The sequence below is a fragment of the Chironomus tepperi genome, unplaced genomic scaffold (genome assembly GCF_022539635.2).
Source record: "Chironomus tepperi strain 1889 unplaced genomic scaffold, CSIRO-AGI_Ctep_v1 contig_427, whole genome shotgun sequence".
NCBI lineage: Eukaryota > Metazoa > Arthropoda > Insecta > Diptera > Chironomidae > Chironomus > Chironomus tepperi.
Window position 1 is genome coordinate 26,474 of NW_027226549.1, and position 20,756 is coordinate 47,229.

General features: G+C 27.0%; 1 protein-coding gene across 1 annotated transcript; it reads right to left on the bottom strand.

Annotated features, from left to right (window-relative positions):
- Positions 1-15,874: 15,874 nt before the first annotated feature.
- Positions 15,875-20,726, bottom strand: mei-P26 (meiotic P26). The gene is made up of 7 exons (XM_070649583.1): positions 20,643-20,726; positions 19,424-19,816; positions 19,238-19,364; positions 17,348-19,060; positions 16,912-17,269; positions 16,610-16,842; positions 15,875-16,315 (listed from the first exon to the last, which is right to left on the bottom strand). Exons 2-7 carry the CDS (start codon positions 19,675-19,677, stop codon positions 16,211-16,213), a joined length of 2,790 nt encoding a protein of 929 aa, XP_070505684.1. The 5' UTR covers positions 19,678-19,816; positions 20,643-20,726; the 3' UTR covers positions 15,875-16,210.
- Positions 20,727-20,756: the final 30 nt, after the last annotated feature.

Genomic DNA, 20,756 nt, shown 5'->3' on the forward strand with positions numbered 1-20,756 from the left:
AAATGAAATGCTTTTAGTTATTTTCTTCTTTATTCCTTGATGATGTACATTTTTTTGTGTATGATAAACATTCATTCATTCATGTTCTCCCAATGCATACTACATAATATATATATATTTCCTTTTTGTTATTAAAAGTGACTACTTCCTTCCATTTTTTTTTTTGTGTATAAGTTCATTAAGAGTGTCCAATGCAATCAAGGCTTCACAATTGTCATCTACACATATTCATAATATAATAATATAATTAATTAAGCATATATTGTTCAAGTCTTGATTGCATTTCCTAAAATATATAAATATTTTCTTTTATATAAGTAAATATTGTGAGCATATTGAGGAATGTAGATGTGTATAACTGGCATCTCTTTCTTCTTTTTTTTATCATAATTCATCTTTTTTTTATTATTTTTTTTGTAAATTAAAGCATTTTTCATCATTTTTATTATTTTTTTTTTTCTTCGTCGGGGATTAAATGTCAGCAAAATGGAAGTTGATAAATATTCTTCAAATGTGATAATTCATTTTTTTCGTATTTTGGTACGTGATTTCGGACCATTTTTTTTTCTTTCGGGGTTTCAGCCGAAGTCTCAGTTTTGCGACTATTTGTTTCGACAGAGACTAAGACCGAAACTGGGGCAGAGATCGAGACTACAAGAAATTCTTCTGATTTTCCTAAGGAACCTCTTAATTCTCTCACTCTTTCTTTTGAAATTTTCGGGATTTCCGGGATTTTTCGGGATCGGGAAATTCCGCGGAATCCCGATCCTAATAGCGAGAAAGCATGTCCTACTCTTTCCAGCGAAAAGCTTTGTAACTGTTCTTACTTTGCTGGCCATAAAAATCAATTGTGGTCGATTTCCTCCCATTGAAGTCGCGTTAAGCTGGGACTTTATCTCTGACTACCGTTTACCCATTTCCGATTCTTAGTACAATATTGTCTCGATCGACGGCTTGTTTCAACGAATTCTTTGATTCTTCACGTGATCACTTATCATCTAAGACAGTGTTGTCCAATCTTTTTTGCGTCACGGAACACAATCTTGGTGGTAAGCCTCGACCGAAAATTCACATGGCATACGGTTATTAATCTGACAGGAGAAGTATGATTCCGAATAAAGGATCCCGAGTGGGATTCGAAGTCAGATCCCGAGTGGGATTAGGACTCAGATCCCGAGTAGGATTCGAACCCACGACCTACAATTTAAAGGTCGAATACTCTTACTACTGAGCTATCGGGGATTGCACGAATGTATTGCAAAGTGTCATAAGTTTGATATAAGTCAGACCTTTTTCTGTATCTCTATTACTATTGCACTCCCAATGATATAACGTTGAAAGGTAATTGCTAGGTTTTTCAGAATTCACGTTCCCGTTTTAGAGAATTCCCGGGAAACTTCCCGTTTTTGGAAACCCTAGTAATGACTCATTACTGGAATCAAATCCTAACAACCGTTGATGACATTTGGGTCATCAATTTGGGATTCTTAAAAAATTCCTATCATTGCTCGTCTCACAGGTTGGACAACACTGGCCTTATCAATCAAGTCAATACTAAGAAGTCTTGGTCTCGATCAGGAGAACCCTTAACTGATTTAATTGTTAAAATATTGCAACTTTTCTATCATTTGATACAGTTTGAAGAATATTCACAGTAAAATGATGTTTAACTTTCATTCGGACTAAGCTTAATCCCCGTAAATCTTTTGATTTTTTTTTACTTAATTATCAAGAGTCAAAAACGTGTAATAAAAATGATTTCAAAAATTTTTACGTCATTTTATTTTTGTAAATTTAATAATTGAAGAAATTTGAAATTCAAAAAGTCTTTAAAATATTCAGAAAAAGTTTTTTAAAAATTCTCATTTTGATATAAATAACGGTAAATTTGATTTTAAATTTTTATTTTTGATGAATTTTTTTAATTTTGAAAATTTGGAATTTCAAAATACGTTAAAATTAATGTCTGTTTTAAAAAATTTAAATATTTGATTTGATTAATTGAATTAAACCCTGATTGATTTTGCTACACGCATCCCTTAACTCTTCATCTTTAAGTGTCATTTTTTCATTTTTGATACAGAAGGGAAATTAAGAAGTCAGGCAAATTATTTTAAAATTATTAATGAACTTCCACGTTAATCATGAAAGTTGCTATTTGGAGTTCCGTTTTGTATTTCATAATATGTTTTATTTTTCATAAAAATTCTCTAAAACATTCAATTTTTTATTAATTTTTTTTTTATTATTTTTGTCCTCATATATCGTATTATATTTGAAAAGGTATTGAAATGATCTATCTCGTCTACAAAGTGTAAATACTTTTTTAAACGTGTATATTCTAGTAAAAATTTATCATTTAACATCATTTTTTTTCATAATAATATAATTTTCATTGATTTAAGGTTCAATATTCTCTTTCTAAATATTCGGAAATATGAAAAATGTTAATGTCAAATCTCTTTTTATTGTTAAATTACTTAAGAGATATTATCAGCCATAAATTGTTTTTTTTTTTAAGGTTAGGAAAGGAAGGAACAAAATGAAGCTTTCTATACTGATTCCTACTTAGCTATAAAAGTTTTACTCAAACTTGAAAAGGCTCCAAAATGGAAAACAAATGAAGTTTCGATAGAAATGATTGCTTTTTGTTTTTGTTTTTTTTTTCAACCTTACGTTCAGTTTGTTTCTTTTTCTATCTTTGTTAGTGCTTTTCTGATGTCAATTTTTTGCTTTGTTACTGTAATGAGCTTGTGTCTATCTGTATTCACATGATTATTATGATCAGAACTCAAAGTCGACTCAGAATTTGTATAAAAAAGTCAACTTAAGTGGACTTGACTGAATATGAAATTTGAGTCGATTTTGAGCTCTGGATTATGGATGTTGTCGAGTTTTAAGTTGTTTTGCAATTTTTGAACTTATTTCTGCATCATTTGAACTTAATATTGCATCTATTTAACTGAATTTTGCATCTTAAATGAGCATTTTCTTGATTTTCGCATCTTTTTTGTAATTTGCTCAAAAATTTATTTTACAGCTTGAATTTGAATTTTGCTTCAATTTTGACAATTTTTATTGTTTGCATCTTTTGAAACGAATTTTTGCATATTTAAAAATTTAAATTTAGATTTTCAAATCTTTCGTGGTTTTCCTGCATCAATAAATCCATTTGATCAATCATCAACACCATTTCTCAAACATTCTGGCTTCATTTTTAACATTCGCATCTTATGAAGCGATTTTCTGCGTTTTTTAAGCGAAGTTTTGCATCTTTTGAAGTGAGATTGCAAATTAAACTTAGATTTAAGAAATTACACGAAAACAACCGGATTTGCCAAGTGGCTGCCACTTGATTCCTAGCAACATTTTAAAGAGTGCCGATCGGGCTCAAATCAAAAAGTTTAGCATTTCATTCAAAATTTAACACTTTGATCTTTTGAATCAAATTTCTGCATCTTTTGAAGTGAATTTCTGCATCTTTTGAAGCGAATTTCTGCATCTTTTAATGCGAATTTCTGCATCTCAAAATTCAGTTTTGAATTTAAGTTTTGGCTCAATTCTTGCATCTCTTATTACTTTTGCATCAAAATGTTTAACCTTCTGCATCTTTAAACTTAAGTTTTGCATTTTGTAAGTTTATTGTTGCTTTTAAACTTCATGATCATTAAAAATTGCTTTAAAACTTGAACCAACTATTGAATTCAAGATCATCATGTGAATACACTCGACACAATCCTTCAATCTCTTCATTACCAATGGCATCATAATAATAAAGATTAATTATTTTTTTATTTCAAAAATTGTATAATATCATCAATAAGTTGTAAAAGGTGCTGTAGTTGAAAAAATATTTTTTTTTTAATTTTTCTGATTTTTTTCGTCTATAAAAATGGAGAAAGACTTGTAAAATATATAACTATTTTGTTTTAAATATGCAAGAGTGCAATAAATTTTCTATTGCGACAGTCCATAACATGATTCTTTCTTTTTTCTAAGACAAAAAAAAAAAATTTTGGGAAAAAATTTCCATCTGTTTGATTTTTCATCTCCCATTTTTGTGAGATTCTTTTTGATTAAAAATTTAAATTCGTATAAATTGAAGAAAGAGAAAGAAAAAAAATCAAAGGAAGTTTGGATTTATCAGAATTTATGCACTGTGTATGTGATCCAGAATGAGTTTCCTTTCTCAATTTAAATTTGGATTTTCTGCAGACATTTAGATAAATTTAGATTCGACTGTTCATGGCAACCACTTGCATTTATGCTATTTTTAGAGCTTTTTGTTGGGATTTTTGCTTCGATTGCTTTGATTCAATCGATAAGAGTGAAAATAATTGTTAACGGTTTCTTGAAATTTGAATTTTCAACCAACTTGAAGTTAGCTTCACTTTTTGAATCGAAATTTTCGTGATTGTTGCTTCGATTCAATCGTTAAGTTTCGGAATAAATTTGACCGGTTTTTGAAATTGGAATCTTGCAACTTGAAGTTAGCTTCATTTTTAAAAATTTGAATTTTGAATTTCGGTTAAATTTCCATTGAAAAAATCATTTTCTTGAAGTTAGCTTCATTTTGAATTTTTAAATTTTATTCTGAAATTTGAATTTTCAAATTTCGAAACTTCAAAAATTTGAATTTAAAATTTCCGTTTGTGAAATTTGAAATTTTTTCCAACTTGAAGTTCATTTTGAACATTGTTATTTTATTAAAATTAAAATTCACTTTAAAAATTTGAATTTAAAAATTTCCGTTAATTATTTAAAAACTCATTCTGGATGCTTTAACATTAATTCTCAAAAGCTTACTTAATGCATGGAATATAACCAACATTAAGCTCACTTAACATACATCAGAACACATCAAAATCCTTAACCAAGACATAATAAATGATATGTCTATAGATCATGTTATAGGAAAAAGTAAAATGGAATATGTTTTGTATATTAATTAAACAATTCGTCACAATTTGATTTTTGTTTTTTAAATTCAGTACAGATTTTTCATATTTTTTCACTTTCAGTATACAATTAGAATATCTATACAGTAATTTAATTAATTTAAATTTAAAAAAAGCACTCAGTATAATAAATATATCATGTGTGTATATAATTTTTTTCACTTTTTTTAAAGTTATTGTTCCTTAATAGGACATGAAAATGAGGAAATTGTCGCACTTCCCATTGGACCTTCCATCGGGATCTCAACCAATTAATTGAAAATTAACAAAATAAAAAAATTGAAAATTATTTTTAGAACATTTTCATTTTAATAAATTATGTGAAAGTCACTAGTTTCAAATATTGCTTCCGTTGTCTCATTGATACATAGTCATTTTTTTATTTTTTTTTCAATATTCCTATAAATTGGTCTGCATCTAATAAATTTCAATAAATTAAAAAAGGTGAATTTTTTTCGCCACAATTATTATTTTTTTAACATCTGTGACTTAAATTTGGCACAAAAATGTATAAAACATAAGAATGAAATATGTTCGTTATTTTTTGAATCATTTTTTTGTATTGGATACAAAGCTTCGTGTAGGATAGAGGTATTTTTATTGATTTATTTGTAGCTCTAATTTATTATATTTAATTCCAATAGTAACATCGTCCATTCAAAAAAATTTGAAAAAACATTTCTACGAATTTTTAATTATTTTCATATCTATCCATACCACATCATCATCCGATTATACGTACGTCCAATAAACAAAAAAATCTATCATTATTCATACCGTCATCATTAATACATTTATTATAATAAATAGCAGCTAAAAAGCAACAGTCATGAAAATAATTTCACACATTTTTGATGCCATTTTAATTTTTTCTTCTTTTTATCGACTCTAATTAACATTTTTTTGCGTGATAAACAAGGAGAGAAAAATATTCAAAAAAATTTCTATGCATTATTATTGTTGTAAAAGCTCTTCTTTCGTGTAAACTAGTTTATTTTGAAAATAACGTTCGTTTGAGATTTGAATTTTTTCATAGTTTCTCTCCCTTAATATTTTTTGAAATCTAAAATGACCGTTAATTATTGCAATATTTTAAAAATTTCGTAGGATTATGCAAAATAACGGTCGTTTGAGATTTGAATTTTTTCATAGTTTCACTCCCTTAATATTTTTTAAATCTAAAATGACCGTTAATTATTGCAATGTTTAAATGTCGTAGAATTATGCAAAATAACGGTCGTTTGAGATTTGAATTTTTTCATAGTTTCACTCCCTTAATAATTTTTTGAAATCTAAAATAACCGTTAATTATTGCAATATCTTAAAAGGTCGAAGAATTATGCAACGATTGAAAGTTTTCTGGATATACTTGCATAATTTCATCGTCAGAAGATTGTTAGAGGAGAAATTAAGAACCAAAATGTATCTGCAGTTCTTTGAATGAGGATAATTAATTGAATTTTTTGTGTAAATATTGTATTTTCATGTGTATATTTCAAAGGTTTATGAATTTATTTTTTGTAAATTTTTTTAATATTATTATTATTATTTTTTATTATTTATTTTATCCATATAAAGACAAGGCAAAAATTACGATATTGAAATGAATAATATAAAATATATTCAAAAATGAGTGATAAAAATTGTTATTTTTTTATATGATAAACTTTGTCAAAAATAGTTTCTCATTTTTTTGTTGTGGATTTCTATTTTCCAAGATTTTAATAAAAATTTTACTGTCGTGAGGGGTGTGTATGTATGTCTCATATATATATAAATTCAATAATTTTTTTTCAATATTTTACTTCAAAAGTGTCTCATTTTTAATATATTTTAAAAAATTTTAAATAAAAAAATTTTCCTTTGTGGTCCTAAAAATCGCTAATATGTGAAATTGTTTTTTTGAGCTTTATTTTATATCAAATATTTTTTTAAGCAAAAAACTCTTTAACTTCTTTTTATAAGCGTAAAAATAAAGCAGTAGGTGACAATATTTTTATCATTTTTTTTTTGTTGCAATTTCTTGCAATATATAATTAATATAATTTGTATTGTCTGACTAATAGCTTCATTGGTTTTCATACTTAATTGATTTCTTAGTTTTTCATTTCATTTTCTTTTTATGTTTTTTTGGTTGATAATTTATGAGGTTCGGGTATGCTTGGAATTGGATTTTATTGCTAGATTGAAGATATTTCTGATTGATTTATTTGAATTTTTTGATTTTTTTTGCAAATTTTAAGTTTAATTTGAATTAATCTGAATTAAGCTTTGTAAGCTTTTAAAAACTTTAGACCTTTAACGATTTTTTAAATTTGAATATTTTAAATCAAAAATTCTTTATCTCGGAAATTTGAATAAATCTGAATTAAATAAGCCCTGAAAGAGCTTTTAATTTTTAACGAATTTTCTAAATTTGAATATTTCAAATTAAAAAATCTGTCATCTCGAAAAATTATCCGTTAAACTTGTGAATTTTACTTGCCTTTACTATAACGAACAGGTCCAAGTGATTGAATTTTTGAAAATTTATTTAAAAAAGAATTAAAATTTATTAAATTGGAATAAATCTGAATTTAAAAAAGTTTGAAAAATTCTAAAAGCTTTCAATAAACTTTCAACGGTTTTTTCAAATTTTAAATAAATTCTATCATCTCAGAAATTTGAGTAAATCTGAATTCAAAAAGCTCTAAAAGAGCTTTGAATTTTTAACGGCTTTTTTAAAATTTGTATAATTTAGCTCTAAAGTTCTGTCATCTAGGAAATTGTCTCTTGAATTTGTGAATAAAATCCCCTTTAATATGCCGAACAGGACCACGTGAGCATCTAAACAATATAGTAAGACTCAAGTAAGTTCAAATAAATGATGAAATCACGTGAAATATCAAAGTTTCCAATAAATGAGTCAGAACATCTTCAAATCACTTAAAATCTCCATTTTCATGTGACAATTGTCTATTTCTATTAATGGCGAAATCAACTGCAAATTGCCACAGCTCAAATGATTCCAAGTTACGCGCCTTCATTTTATATTTGATTAATTAAATAGTAAACAGTTGACGTATGACAATTAAGTGAAAAATAAAAAAGTTTATTTTTACAGCCTTATCAATCAATTAAATAAAATGAACACAAACATATTTAGAAATAGAAATATTTTATGATAAATATTTGCATTGCAGGAAAAATAAGGAAAAAAGTTGTAATTCTCTCGTTAATATCGTTTAGATCAGCAAAATTTCATTCAAGAATTTGTGCATACGTTTGACGATGTGTTACAATGTGAGTTGAAAAAGTATGAAATAAAATATACGACTCAATATTGTTTACAAAATGATAGTGATAATGACTAGGAAGACTCTATACAAAATTCAGATTTTTTTCTCATTTTTAGTGCAATTTTGATTTTTGAGTTTTTTGGGGTTGCATGGGGTGGACTTTTTAAATTTTTAAAATGTGGACTGTGTAACGGCTTGATTTTGTAAAATATTCACTACGAATGTGTCTCGACTAATTTTATAAATATGTCCGAACTAAAATATATGATTTAATTGTTACATTTGAAAAATATTCACCACGAATGTGTCTCGACTACTCATCGATAGGTGTCTGAACTAAAATATATGATTTAACTGTTAAAGTTTGAAAATTATTCACCAAAAATGTGTCTTGACCATTGAGCTAAATGTGTCTAAACTAAAGTATATTTGAAATGCGTCTCGACTAAACGTTTTAAATTTTTATTCGATCGATTAGCGTTTTTGCTTTAATAGTTACGTTTAAAAATATTCACCACAAATATGCTCGACTAAATATGTCTGAACTAAAATATTTTTGAAAACGAGTCCTGCCTAAATGCTTTGAATTTGTAACCGATTGGTTTTTGCTTTTAACGGTTAAATTTTGAAAAATATTCACCATGAATGTGTCTTGACTACTAATATTTAAAAAATGTGTCTTGACTAAAACATTTGAATTTTTGAAAAATCCGTTATAATTTGAATTTCATTCTTTGCTTTTTTTATTGAATCAAAATTGCACTACAGGCGTCATTCTACGATGACGTCTCATAATATTTTTTTGTTAAACATTTAAAAATGCAATAATTTTTTAATATATAATTTTGTTAAAAATATTCTCTACAATACGTTCAATGGATGTTATCTGAACCATATTAGGTATGTAATGTATGTAAATTGTTCAATATACGATGATGTGCAAAAGCACGATTAAGTAATTTTTTTATTAATGCATCCATGCTTCCTAAAAATGATTATTAAGCCAGTTGTCTCGTAGAATTATGTATATATATATAATTTTTAAATGTATATATTTTATGAATAGAAAGCATGGTAAAAAAGAATAAAGTCTTAAATATGATTTTTTTAAAAATATTTTTACTTGTTTTTTATTATTTTTTTTTGTGTAAATATATGTAAGAGATTGGAGGGAATGGATGAGTAACTACGCATAAATATGAAATATATATTTTCAAACTCCTAGTTCCAATTTTTTTTTTTAAATATCAAATAACTCCTAAAACAATCAAAGAACGAACAATTTTAAGATTTTTTAATTTTTTTTTTTGTGTCATTGCGATTATTTTGTCAGATTTTTCAAAAGAATTTCTTGCTTTTTTACTCTAACTTGAATTATTATTTTTTTTTATCATTTATTGTAAACTTTTTTTTACTTTAATTTTTTCAAGAGCATAAGTAAATAATGTGTATATAGAGATATTAATGTGACGCACATAGATAATATTCACATCGATTGTTTATTCATCATGAACTGTACTTAAATGATATTGAAAATTGAAGTAAATAATACATTGTTTTAAAAATAGATAAATTTTAAGGCAAAATAAATTGAATTATAAGGAATTGAAAGTGTCATTAAGATTATGGAGTAGGAGCGTAGACAAGAGCATTTCTAAGGGGATTTTTGGGATTTTATTGTAAAAAATCCCAGCAAATTGAAGAACGTTTGCAGAATGACAGAGAAATCGACTCAAAATTTAGATAAAATCTAGTTGACTTTTGGATACAAAATCTAAGTCGATTTAGTGTTCTGTCTTGGATGATCCCTTGAAATTTCTAAGGTTTTGATCAAAAATCGCACGACTGCATTTCAGATGAGCAAGGCTGCAGTTTTCTGCAACACCTTATAATTCATCTTAGGTAGCAGGTCTGCGGTTTTGTATTCAAGCCCGTTTTGGACAAACCTTCTAAATTCCAATTTTCAATAAAATGAAGAAAAGGATTCTTAAAAAAAAATTACAAAAATCACCCAAAAATAAAGAAAAAAAGTAAATAATTAAAAAAACATTGTGATTTTATCACAGGCATGGTAATAAAAACTTTATTTTCTTATATTACAAAAAAATATAATGACATAATAGAAATAAAATTAATAATATAAAATATAGATACAAAATAAAAAAAGGAAAAATACAATCAAAAAATTGAGAAGAAAAAAAAGTTTAAAACAATTTAATCAAAAAAATGGAATTTTTTGTTTTAAATACATAGAAAAAAAAATAATAAAAAATAAAATCATTGATTTCGTTTGTAAGGAAGTACCAAAAAAATAGTAACTAGCCAAAATGTCTTATAGAACAATTGGACAAATAAAAACAAAGAATTTGAGAAGCTTACTTTCGGATCACGATCGTAATAATCTTAAATGACTATTTTTGGATGTGATTTGAAAGTTAGCAGCCCTAAGATGTGATAGATTTTTAACAGTTGCAGCGAGTTTAACAATCGATTCATATTTTTTGCGGTCAGTAAATTTTTGAGTCAAAATCTTATTCGAATTGACTTTATTGGAAATTTTGTGAAATTGTGGCAGACGACGAGAAAGCTGATTTGTAACAGAAATGTATGGTTTTTTGGTACTTTTAAGCTTCTCGACTGCCAGCGAGATGTCTTTGTTTACAATTCTGAATATTGTAATCCAATTTCACGGTAATTTTCCCAAGTCAATAATGTATATTTAAAAAAGGTAATATTCAATTGTAAAAATGGCACTCTAATTATATTAATGTATTCCTATAATATTTTCTCATCAATGATTTAAGCAAGAAAATTGAAAAATGTGGAAATTGTTGTCTCAAATGCTTTGAAACTATTTTTTAATATCATTAAATTGGAATTGATGAAAAAGATTTTTAAAATCTAACGGTTTTTGTAAATTTGAACAAATTAAAAGTTTCGTTAAAAAATTTAACGAAAGCATATTTAAATAAATTTTATACGTTATTCATCAATTATCAATTTTTTTGTTAATTCCGCATTTCAATCAAACAACTTCCAATCAACATCAATTCCTTAATTTAAGTAATCATATAAATTTTTTGTGTGTATATGTGTATAATTTAACCAGTAGGAAAGCCAAAGAATAAAAGATTTAACCATATGCCACTACAAAAAAGTCTTAAATTTTTGTTTTCTTTTTCTCATAATATTAGGGATCAATATTTTAATAAGGAAAAAACAGGAAATTGCTATCTGTTCATAATCAGATTTGAAAAATTCAATTTTTTTCATCTTTTTTACCAGCAATAATATTAAATTGACTTTGAATCAATCATAATATTGTATCTATTAATTAGTTATTATTCATTTTTTTTTTGTATAAATCTGTTCAATTGATATGTTGAATCAATAATTCATTTTTAAAAACTACACACTACTCAATTACATGCTTACATATTTTTTTTTAATTCATGCTTTTCCAATATAGGTTCACTTTTTTTGTTTGCTATTAATTTGCAATAAGTCTGTAAATTTTTTGGGATGAATGTTTCAGTTGTTGATTTAAAAAAAAAAAAAACGAAAAAAAAAAAAAAAAAAAAATGCGCAAAATTCAGTTAAAAAAAAAATAAAAAATTTGTACGAAATTTTTTTTCAACTTAAAAATTAATTGTTTTAAAACACAAAAATAAGGGCTTTTCATTAACATCATCATGTGTGTGTGTGTATAATGTATATTATTTACATCCTGAGGAGGTTCTTTTAAAAAAATTTATTTTCATTTACGAAGATTAATAATTTATTGTTTTTTGAACGAGTTTTTTTTTTCATGTTTTTTTGATAATTTCATTCATAATTTTTTTCACTTGAATATTGTTAAAATATTTTTAATAGAAAATTAAAAATTTGGATTTTCTTTTCATTCATACTTAATAAAATGTGTCAGATATTTTCATTCATTGTGGGGTTGTTGGGATCAATTTAAGAGCTTTTGCATTTTATTCTTACTTTTCTTTAAATTTGAGATTTTGATCAATTCATAATTATCAAAAAAATTGCTAAAAAAATGTGAATTATCAAATTTTTGGTAATAACTGTCATTTTTAATTTGAATTCAATTCAAAGGGTTTACAACTATGAATTTTTGTTTTAACGAAGATTTCAAATTTGAACTTAATTCAAAGAGTATGCAACTATGAATTTCGTGATTTTTAAAATAGATTTCAAATTTTAAAAATCCGTTAAATTTTAAATTTGTAAGAATAAAACAGCAGTAGCCCAGAATTTCCCCCATCCACAACCCATTGAATAAAATTTAGCAAAAAAAATTGTGCTTACAAAAGTTTTCATATTCTTTAAAATCAATAATTTTGTAAATTTTTCATATCTCTTTTTGTTATGTATCCAAGATATCATTTTTTTGAAAAGGTGCTATTTTGAAAAAACTCACTCTATATAAATTCTTTAATATAATAAATTTTAGAAACGTTCACTATTCATGCTCACAAGAATTTATTAAAAAAGATTGCTAGCAGTTTTTTTTATTTGGATATTTTTGAGGAACTTTCATCTTCATCTATGCTTTTTTTGTTTCGTATATATGTATATAATCGTGTATAATTAAGGAAAGTTTTTAAAATGAATTGACATAAATTATCGCGAGTGATGTGAGAAAGCATAAAAATAATGTTTCGGCACTGCTCACTAGATCTTCATATCATATTGGACTACTAGATTTACGTAAAATTATTTGTGTGCAAATCTTAATCAAAAATCAATTTTTTTAATGAAACATTAATTTTGAATTTTTTAAAACCGTTAAATTTTTGAATATTTTATGGCCGTTAAATTTTAAATTTCTTAATATTGTTAAATTTTGAATTTCTTAAGACCGTTAATTTTGAATTCTTCAAAACCATTGAAATTTTAATTTCCAAAAACCGTTAAATTTTGAATATTTTATGGCCGTTAAAAATTTTATTAATTTTCTTTGATTTTTCAATTAAGATTGCACTTCAGTCACTATTTAATACTGTTACAGTGACTTAGAAATACTAGTTCTGATAGAAAACTGTGACAGTGCCCATACCTCGATATTTTCCCCACATATAAATAACATAATTGCGGAAAATAATAAAGAAAAAAAAATCACTTTATCGGAAGTTTTGTCGAGTAATCGAAAAAAAAAATTAAGGTTTCTGTATTTCTCTTCACTTATGTTGTCGTGTTTCATTTTTTTTTTTCATATTCAATAAATATTCATATTAATGATGTATATTCTTTTTCAAATGTAAAAGTAAGGCAAAAATATCATCAAATATACTTTGGATTGTTTTCAATATACAAGTATAAATATATATTCCATATATTCTTTTCTAAATGCACATTTTAAAAACATTTTAACTAACTTCTTTTTTTTTCAAGATTTTTTCAATTTTTGAGCATTTTTTAAAATTTTTTTGGTATTTTTTTTTTCAAAAATTTTTTTTTTCTCATTTAAAATGGTAAAAGTCTAATAAACCTGTAAATATTGATTATTGTAAAAATTCATTTTTTTTTGACGAAAAAGAGTCTCTTAAGCGCTACGAGTAAACATAATTTAACAAATTTTCTTATTATTTTCTTCACATCCTTCTTTCCTACTATTCTAAAGCGATTCAAAAAATGGAAAAAATTGTGGGATTTTTTTTTTTATAATTTTAAAGATTGAACATTTTTTTTTTTGGACTTTTAAAAAGAAAAAAAAATATAATAATCATACTTATATTTGCATATTATTTTGTTTTTTCATTCCTAAAAGAATTTCACATTCAAAAAATAGTTGCTTTCTATGTAAAGATTGATCTAGAGTAAAATTTTAAATATACTACTCGAAGTAAACATTCTTTACTCAGGAATTTATTTGAAACTTGATTGAAAATGACTTGATGTTGTATGGTTTTCACTCAAAGAATTGACATTTGTAATGTTTTCAAATTGATTCTTCCGTTAAAACAGTACAAATGTTTTCTTTATTTGAAATTGTATGTTTCTGAACTGAGATTTGATCTCAAAAAATGTGAAAATCTTGAGTTTACAACTTAAATCAGTCATATCCATCAAGTATGCATTCCTGCACATTATTCTTGTATAACAATGAGATCTCTTTAATAAGAAAATCAACTTTCTGATCTGTCAAAAGTACCAGAATCTCATTCATACAAATTCATTACTTAGCATATTTGAAAGCTCACTCTATAATTAATAGTATTTTTTTTAAGCATATTAGGTATATAAATTGTTTTTTTTTTTTCTTTTTTCAAAAAAATCACACTATGAATATTTGGAAAAAAAAATAAAAAATAGTAAAATAAAAAAAAGAGAAAAAAGTTCTTTTTTGATCTGCTCAATGCTAATATAAAGCTGAGCTTTCTTTTTAAATTCATTAAATATATATATTAAATATTACTTAAAAATGAAGTAAAACCATCACACGTAGAATCAAAAATCATGTGTAAAAAGTTAAGCGGTTCTTTTTTATTGTAAATACAATATATGAAATGTTTTAATGTTGTCTGAACAACTAGAAAGGCGCAAAATTTTGCTTTTGTTTTTTTTTTTTTGATAGTTTCTCATTGAAATGTTCTTAAATATTTTATAAAGTTTCTTAATAAAAAAGAGGAAATTTTTTAATAGATTTTTAAAAAGTATTTTTTTTAGAGAGGAGCAAGTAAAATGTCACACAAATGAATGGTCAGTATTGAAGGACATCGTCCGCAAAATAGATCCTTATTCATCACTTACAGAAGCTGTTACGAAGATCATTCAGCAAATATGCCTGCAGATCAACATAACAGAGCTTTTATGAGTAACAAAACCCGAACAGACAATGATCATGCTCAAAAAATTGAGCATACTCAATTATATTGACTGAGTATCCTCATGAGCACGCTCATTCAGGTGAGTATGCTCATTGTCTGTTAGGGAAATTCAATTTTCCAGCCGACATCCTTCACATATTGAAATTAACAAAAATATCATTAAATTTAATAATTTTTTTCTCAAAAATGTGGACATTTTATATGCTTTTTTTATATTAAAAGCATTCATTTTTGTAAATATTTATTGTATAATAATGGAACTAAAGCATCATGAAGGACGTAAAAAGAGAAAAAAAAGGAGTCAAACATCTTATTTGATAAGGTTTTGTATATAAGTATAAAACGTCTAACTTAAAACAGAATAATTAAAAATATCCAACAAAAAGGAAGCTTGTGTAGACTATTCAGACATTTAGCCTTAATAAAAAGAGGAATTTATACGTGCTATACAAAAAAACTGACTAAATCAAGGGAATCATTATGGTTAAATATCTATTGTGTAAGCTCAGCTATAAATAATAGAGAGTGTATCTTTTACGGATGTATATAAGTAGATCATTTGTTTTTTGTTGTAAAGTTTGTTTTGCTTCCAGGAAAAACATGGAAATAAGTTAATTAATTTTTGGTTTTTTAGAATGATACCAGTTCCATCATTGTGTATTTTTTTTTTCATTTGTTTTTGAAAAAAGTTTTTTTTTTAAGAATCGAAAACCTAATTGTATACAATTAAACATAGAAACAATAAAAAAAAAAATTTCTAATGACAAAAAAAAACGGAGTTATATAATAATACGTGCAATTCTTATATTGTTATATAAATTTGAAAGGTTAAATAGAAAACACTAGAGTCCTTTCAAAAAACGAGATCATTAAGTTGATAAATTGTAATATTATTAAATGTTAATATTATTTTTCTTCTTTTCTTCATTGTTATTATTAGTTTTTCATCCACTTACGGATATCCATCATATTCTTATCATTTTAAGTTTCCCAAAATCTTCTTCTTACTTGTTTTTTTTTATCCATTTTTTTGTGATTTTTTGTTTTTGTAAATATTTTTTGTTTTTGTTATTCCTTTTTAAGAATTTGAAGCGTATGAGTTTTTGAGAGTTCTTCTTTTATCGGTCATTGGAAATCACTGTATGTAGAGTGTGTTCAACACCAATACATGATGATTATTCTTTGCTAAAGTGACTATTAATCCTTCACTTGTTATCTTCAAGCCGCAGCAGCGCGAGACCTTTAATTGGAATAAATGATATGCAAATTAGGAATTGTGTCAACAATATTAACTAACTCCAATAAAAGTTCAAGTTTGAAAACAAATTAAATTTTCAACTGTCAAAATAAATTTGAATTTCAAAACCCCTCAACTACCTTGAATAACATTTGTATGGTTTTGAAATTCAAATTATGAATTTATACTGAAATTGAAGCCCTGAAAATGATTTTATCCTCAATCAACTTAAATCTCAGTTCAAGATTACTACATTGCATGACAAGAAACCCATATAAAAGAATCAAAGGTACTTACTTTTACATAAGGACATTCATATTCGCATTGTAATTCGCCATGACGATTATAGCATGCAACGTGGAAGCGATTGCCATGAGAATCTCCAATCAAAATGTCACCAGCATCTGATATATCGATTCCATTTGGAAAGCATGTTACTTTCTCACTTCCAATACGAGCTTTGAATTGACCTGTTTCACTGAATACGGCCACACAATGTCCTTTAAAGTCACACACATAAAAGTCATTGCCTAAACGAGGTTATTATTATTAGTAAGTCGGATCAATAAAATAAATATAAAAATTATGTCAATATTTACCGCTTATAGCTATATCCGATGGTTCGCGCATGTGATCACTACAATCAAACCAATGTACGAGATCACCATCTTCTGAAATAATGAAGACAGTTGGAGAAACGCTGTCGACTGCAACAATATGTCCTTGATTTGTAACAGCAAGTCCAGCAACAATATCAATATAACGTATTGCGATTTTCTTAATGTAGTGTCCATTCTTTGTGAATATTTGCATACGAGATCTTTCATTTCCACGATCACAAACAACAAATTTGCTGTTGGTTCTCATTACAGCGACTTTACGGGGAAACCATAATTGTCCTTCTTCCTTGCCTGGAACCCCAAAGTGGAATTTGTAAGCTCCCGTCTTTTCAAATACCTTAAATTAATTTAGAATAACATTAGTTATCGGTATATAGATATTTAAGCCTTTTAGACACTATGCAAGTATACTCACTTCGATTCGATGATTGTTAGTATCAGCAACAATAATCTCTTCATCTAATCCTAAGCAGAAGCCGTGTGGAGAGTTAAATTGTCCTCGAGACTGTCCCAAAGCACCAAACTTGACTCGAATTTGCATCGAAAGAGCCTTATTGCGTCCAATGCCATTCGAGAGGTTTGATTGATTATTTGCTTGTGATGGACCGCCATCATGTGCACGAAATTGTGAATAACAATTCATTTTCAGATCATTATTAATACCAGGAATTGCCGATGGAGTTTGTAAGATTGGAGAAGGAGAAATGAAGTTGTCAATCATTCCTAAATTATTCAATGTATTTCCATTTGTCATGTCACCAATTTTAGCAAGTGCTTGCAAGTTGTTAATAATTTGTTGATCACCGCCATTGAGCATTTCATCAAGTAAGAAATTTGAGCCGACTGATGGAACTGGTGGCGGAATAATGGAATCAGTCATATCTGATGTTGTACTTTCAGCCATACTTGCAAGTCTATGCAAATTATATTCGACCATACTGCTGACTTGTGGAACATTTAATTGATTTGCAGGAATAATGGCATTTGGTGTTGGTGATTCAGGAGTCATTAAAGATGGTGGAATTAATGCTGTGAATCCCTTACTAAAGCTATTCATTCCATTGCTCATATCACCATCAAATGATGACTGCATAGAAGATGTTGGCAAGGATATTGGACTGCTTGCAGTAACTGAAATACTGCCATTTGTAACGGAACTACTTCCATTGCTTCCATTAAGCGTAATATTCTTTGTGCTGTTGTGAAGTGATGGAATTCCTGGCAATGTTGGTGGTGGTGTCGATTCCTTTGGAATGACTGTTGACTCAGTACGGAATTTACCGAAAATTTCTGGTGCCAATTCTTCAAACTTTTTTGTGTTTGAAATAAATTCCAATGAATAATTAACATTAACTTTTGGAATAGTATCAATTAATTTGGTCAATTGTTGACTAATCATTTTCTTCATGCTGAGAATCTCATGTCCATTTCCATTATCTAATAATTTTCTCGTAAATATAGCGCAATATTCCATTTGTTCTGCTGCCTTTTCAATCAAATGAATTTGCTCCATAATCTTAATTTCTCTTTCCGTATGTATACTTCCCAAGTCCGATAATGCTTGTTCTTTACGCTTCTCGATTGCACTAAGAATTACATCGTATGCTTTAATAATTTCATTGTGTGCTGTATCATGTTGTTGTTGCAATTCTTGTAATGATGAACCGAGTTTTGAGTTTTCATTGTCACAATAATCAATTTTATTGCGTGTATTCATCAATAATTTTTCAACTTCCATACGCATATCTTTTTCTGCCTCACTAATGATCTCATAACGATGTTCCGTTGCCTTATGATCAGAAATTAGACATTCATTGCACACAGGAGTCTCACAGCTGTAACAAAAATACTTTAAGTTTTCCGTTGCATGAACACTACAATACAATGGCTTATGAATTGTTCCATTTGCTTCCAACGTGACTACTTGATGCTCTTCAAAACAACGCATTGTTCGATGCGCTTTATCACAATCTGCGCATAGAAAATTGGCACAACCATTACAGCGCGAGATTGCTTCCTCTTTGCTTTTGCACGACGTGCACAACAATGTGCTAATATCAGTTGTTGCCAGATCGAGTATATTCGTCAAGATGAAGTGGAACGGCAACGATGTTGAACCTTTCGGGGCCTACAAACACAATTACAACATTTATAATATTTCTTCTTACTATGAAATCGAATAACGACTTTCAAAACATGAAATTAAGTTAACGGTTTTTTAAAATTTGAAATTTATGCAAATTGAAGAAATGAAGTTTCAAATTTTTGAAAATCGTTATAATATTAAAAACGAACGTGCACTTACTTTGGTAATTTGATCACATATCGGACACTTAATGGACTCACAGGAGCTTTCGAGAGTCAACTTTGAGATACACGGATCGCAGAAAAAGTGCAAACAAGATAGGACGCGAGGTAGGACCAACTTTTTTCTACAAAAAATAGACATTAATAAATAATTAATCAAAAGAACTAAAGTTGATGAACTTACTGGCAATGTTTACAGTTTTCGTCCTTCCCATCGATAGATTCAAGTGGTTCAACAGCGACTTCCTCGCCATTTCCACTATTGAATGTCTCGCCACCACCAAACATGTTATTATTGTCGGACGAGATGGAAATTGTCGATGAGGTCGTTATCGACGACGTTTCGGAATTAGTTGTTGGTAAGGTCGGTGAAGAAGGTGATAGATTCGTTGAGGAATTATTATTGGATGCAATTATTATTGAATCAAGTGGTTCCATGATGATTTTTTTGCTTTTCTTTCTTTCGTACTCAATTTATTGATTTTGGGAAATTATGTTTAGGCCTCTTAGTTGCTTAAAATTGTAGTAAGTTTCGTAAAATAATCGTTTGATTTCTTTCATAAACTTAAATGACAAACTGCAAAATAAAAAATTATTATTTATCAATATGTGTAAAAAATCGTACAGAATGTGCGAGATGATAACATGTAGAATTTACATTATTTGAATTAAAATGCATACATTGCATTAATATTGTTAATTGAGGAAATGGAATTAAAGGCAGCAAAAAACAAGTTCAAAGTTTTTTCTCTTAACCTTTTCACTGCTTTATTCCAATACACAAAATTACATATATTTGAATAAATCAGAACAAAAATTTTATATGAAAATGAAGGGAGAATTATGCAATCATTAATGCCCTTGAAAATTTTCATTTTTATGAGGAATAAAGGGATGTCTAATGCTCAATATGATGTCTTTAAAACGTTTTAATTCAATAAACATAAAAATTTATTGAAAAATGTCGAGAAAAACACGAAAAATGTGTCAATTTGTATGTTTTTTTAAGGGAAAACTTTTTGGTAAATCTTGAGCATATCTTGATTTGATATTTTGAGTGAAAATCCGCATTGCGCAATGTAATGTATAGAAAAAAATGTATGAAACCATGTGAAATTTTTTTCAAACTTAAAAAATCACTTTAAATGAATTTTGTTACGCCGGAAAGTTGACAACTTTGTTAGAATCAACAAAAACACTTAAAATAACACTTTCCAACACATTTTCATATTCTATTTTTGCAGAAAACTTGCAATTTTTCAATTTTTTATTGCGACGAAAAATCGATTTATTTTAAACTTGAATTTTTAAATTTCTACACTTTACTCCACTTTAACTTGATTTAATTAACAATATTAATGCACTTTCTGACACAATAATTACATGTTAATCTATTTAATTACCAAAAAATCAGTATTTTCAATTTTTTCTCCACCACACAATACTACGATGTGAGAATTTTGTTAAACTTCCACACCACACAAAACATTCAAATTTTTTATAACCGTTATTTTTAT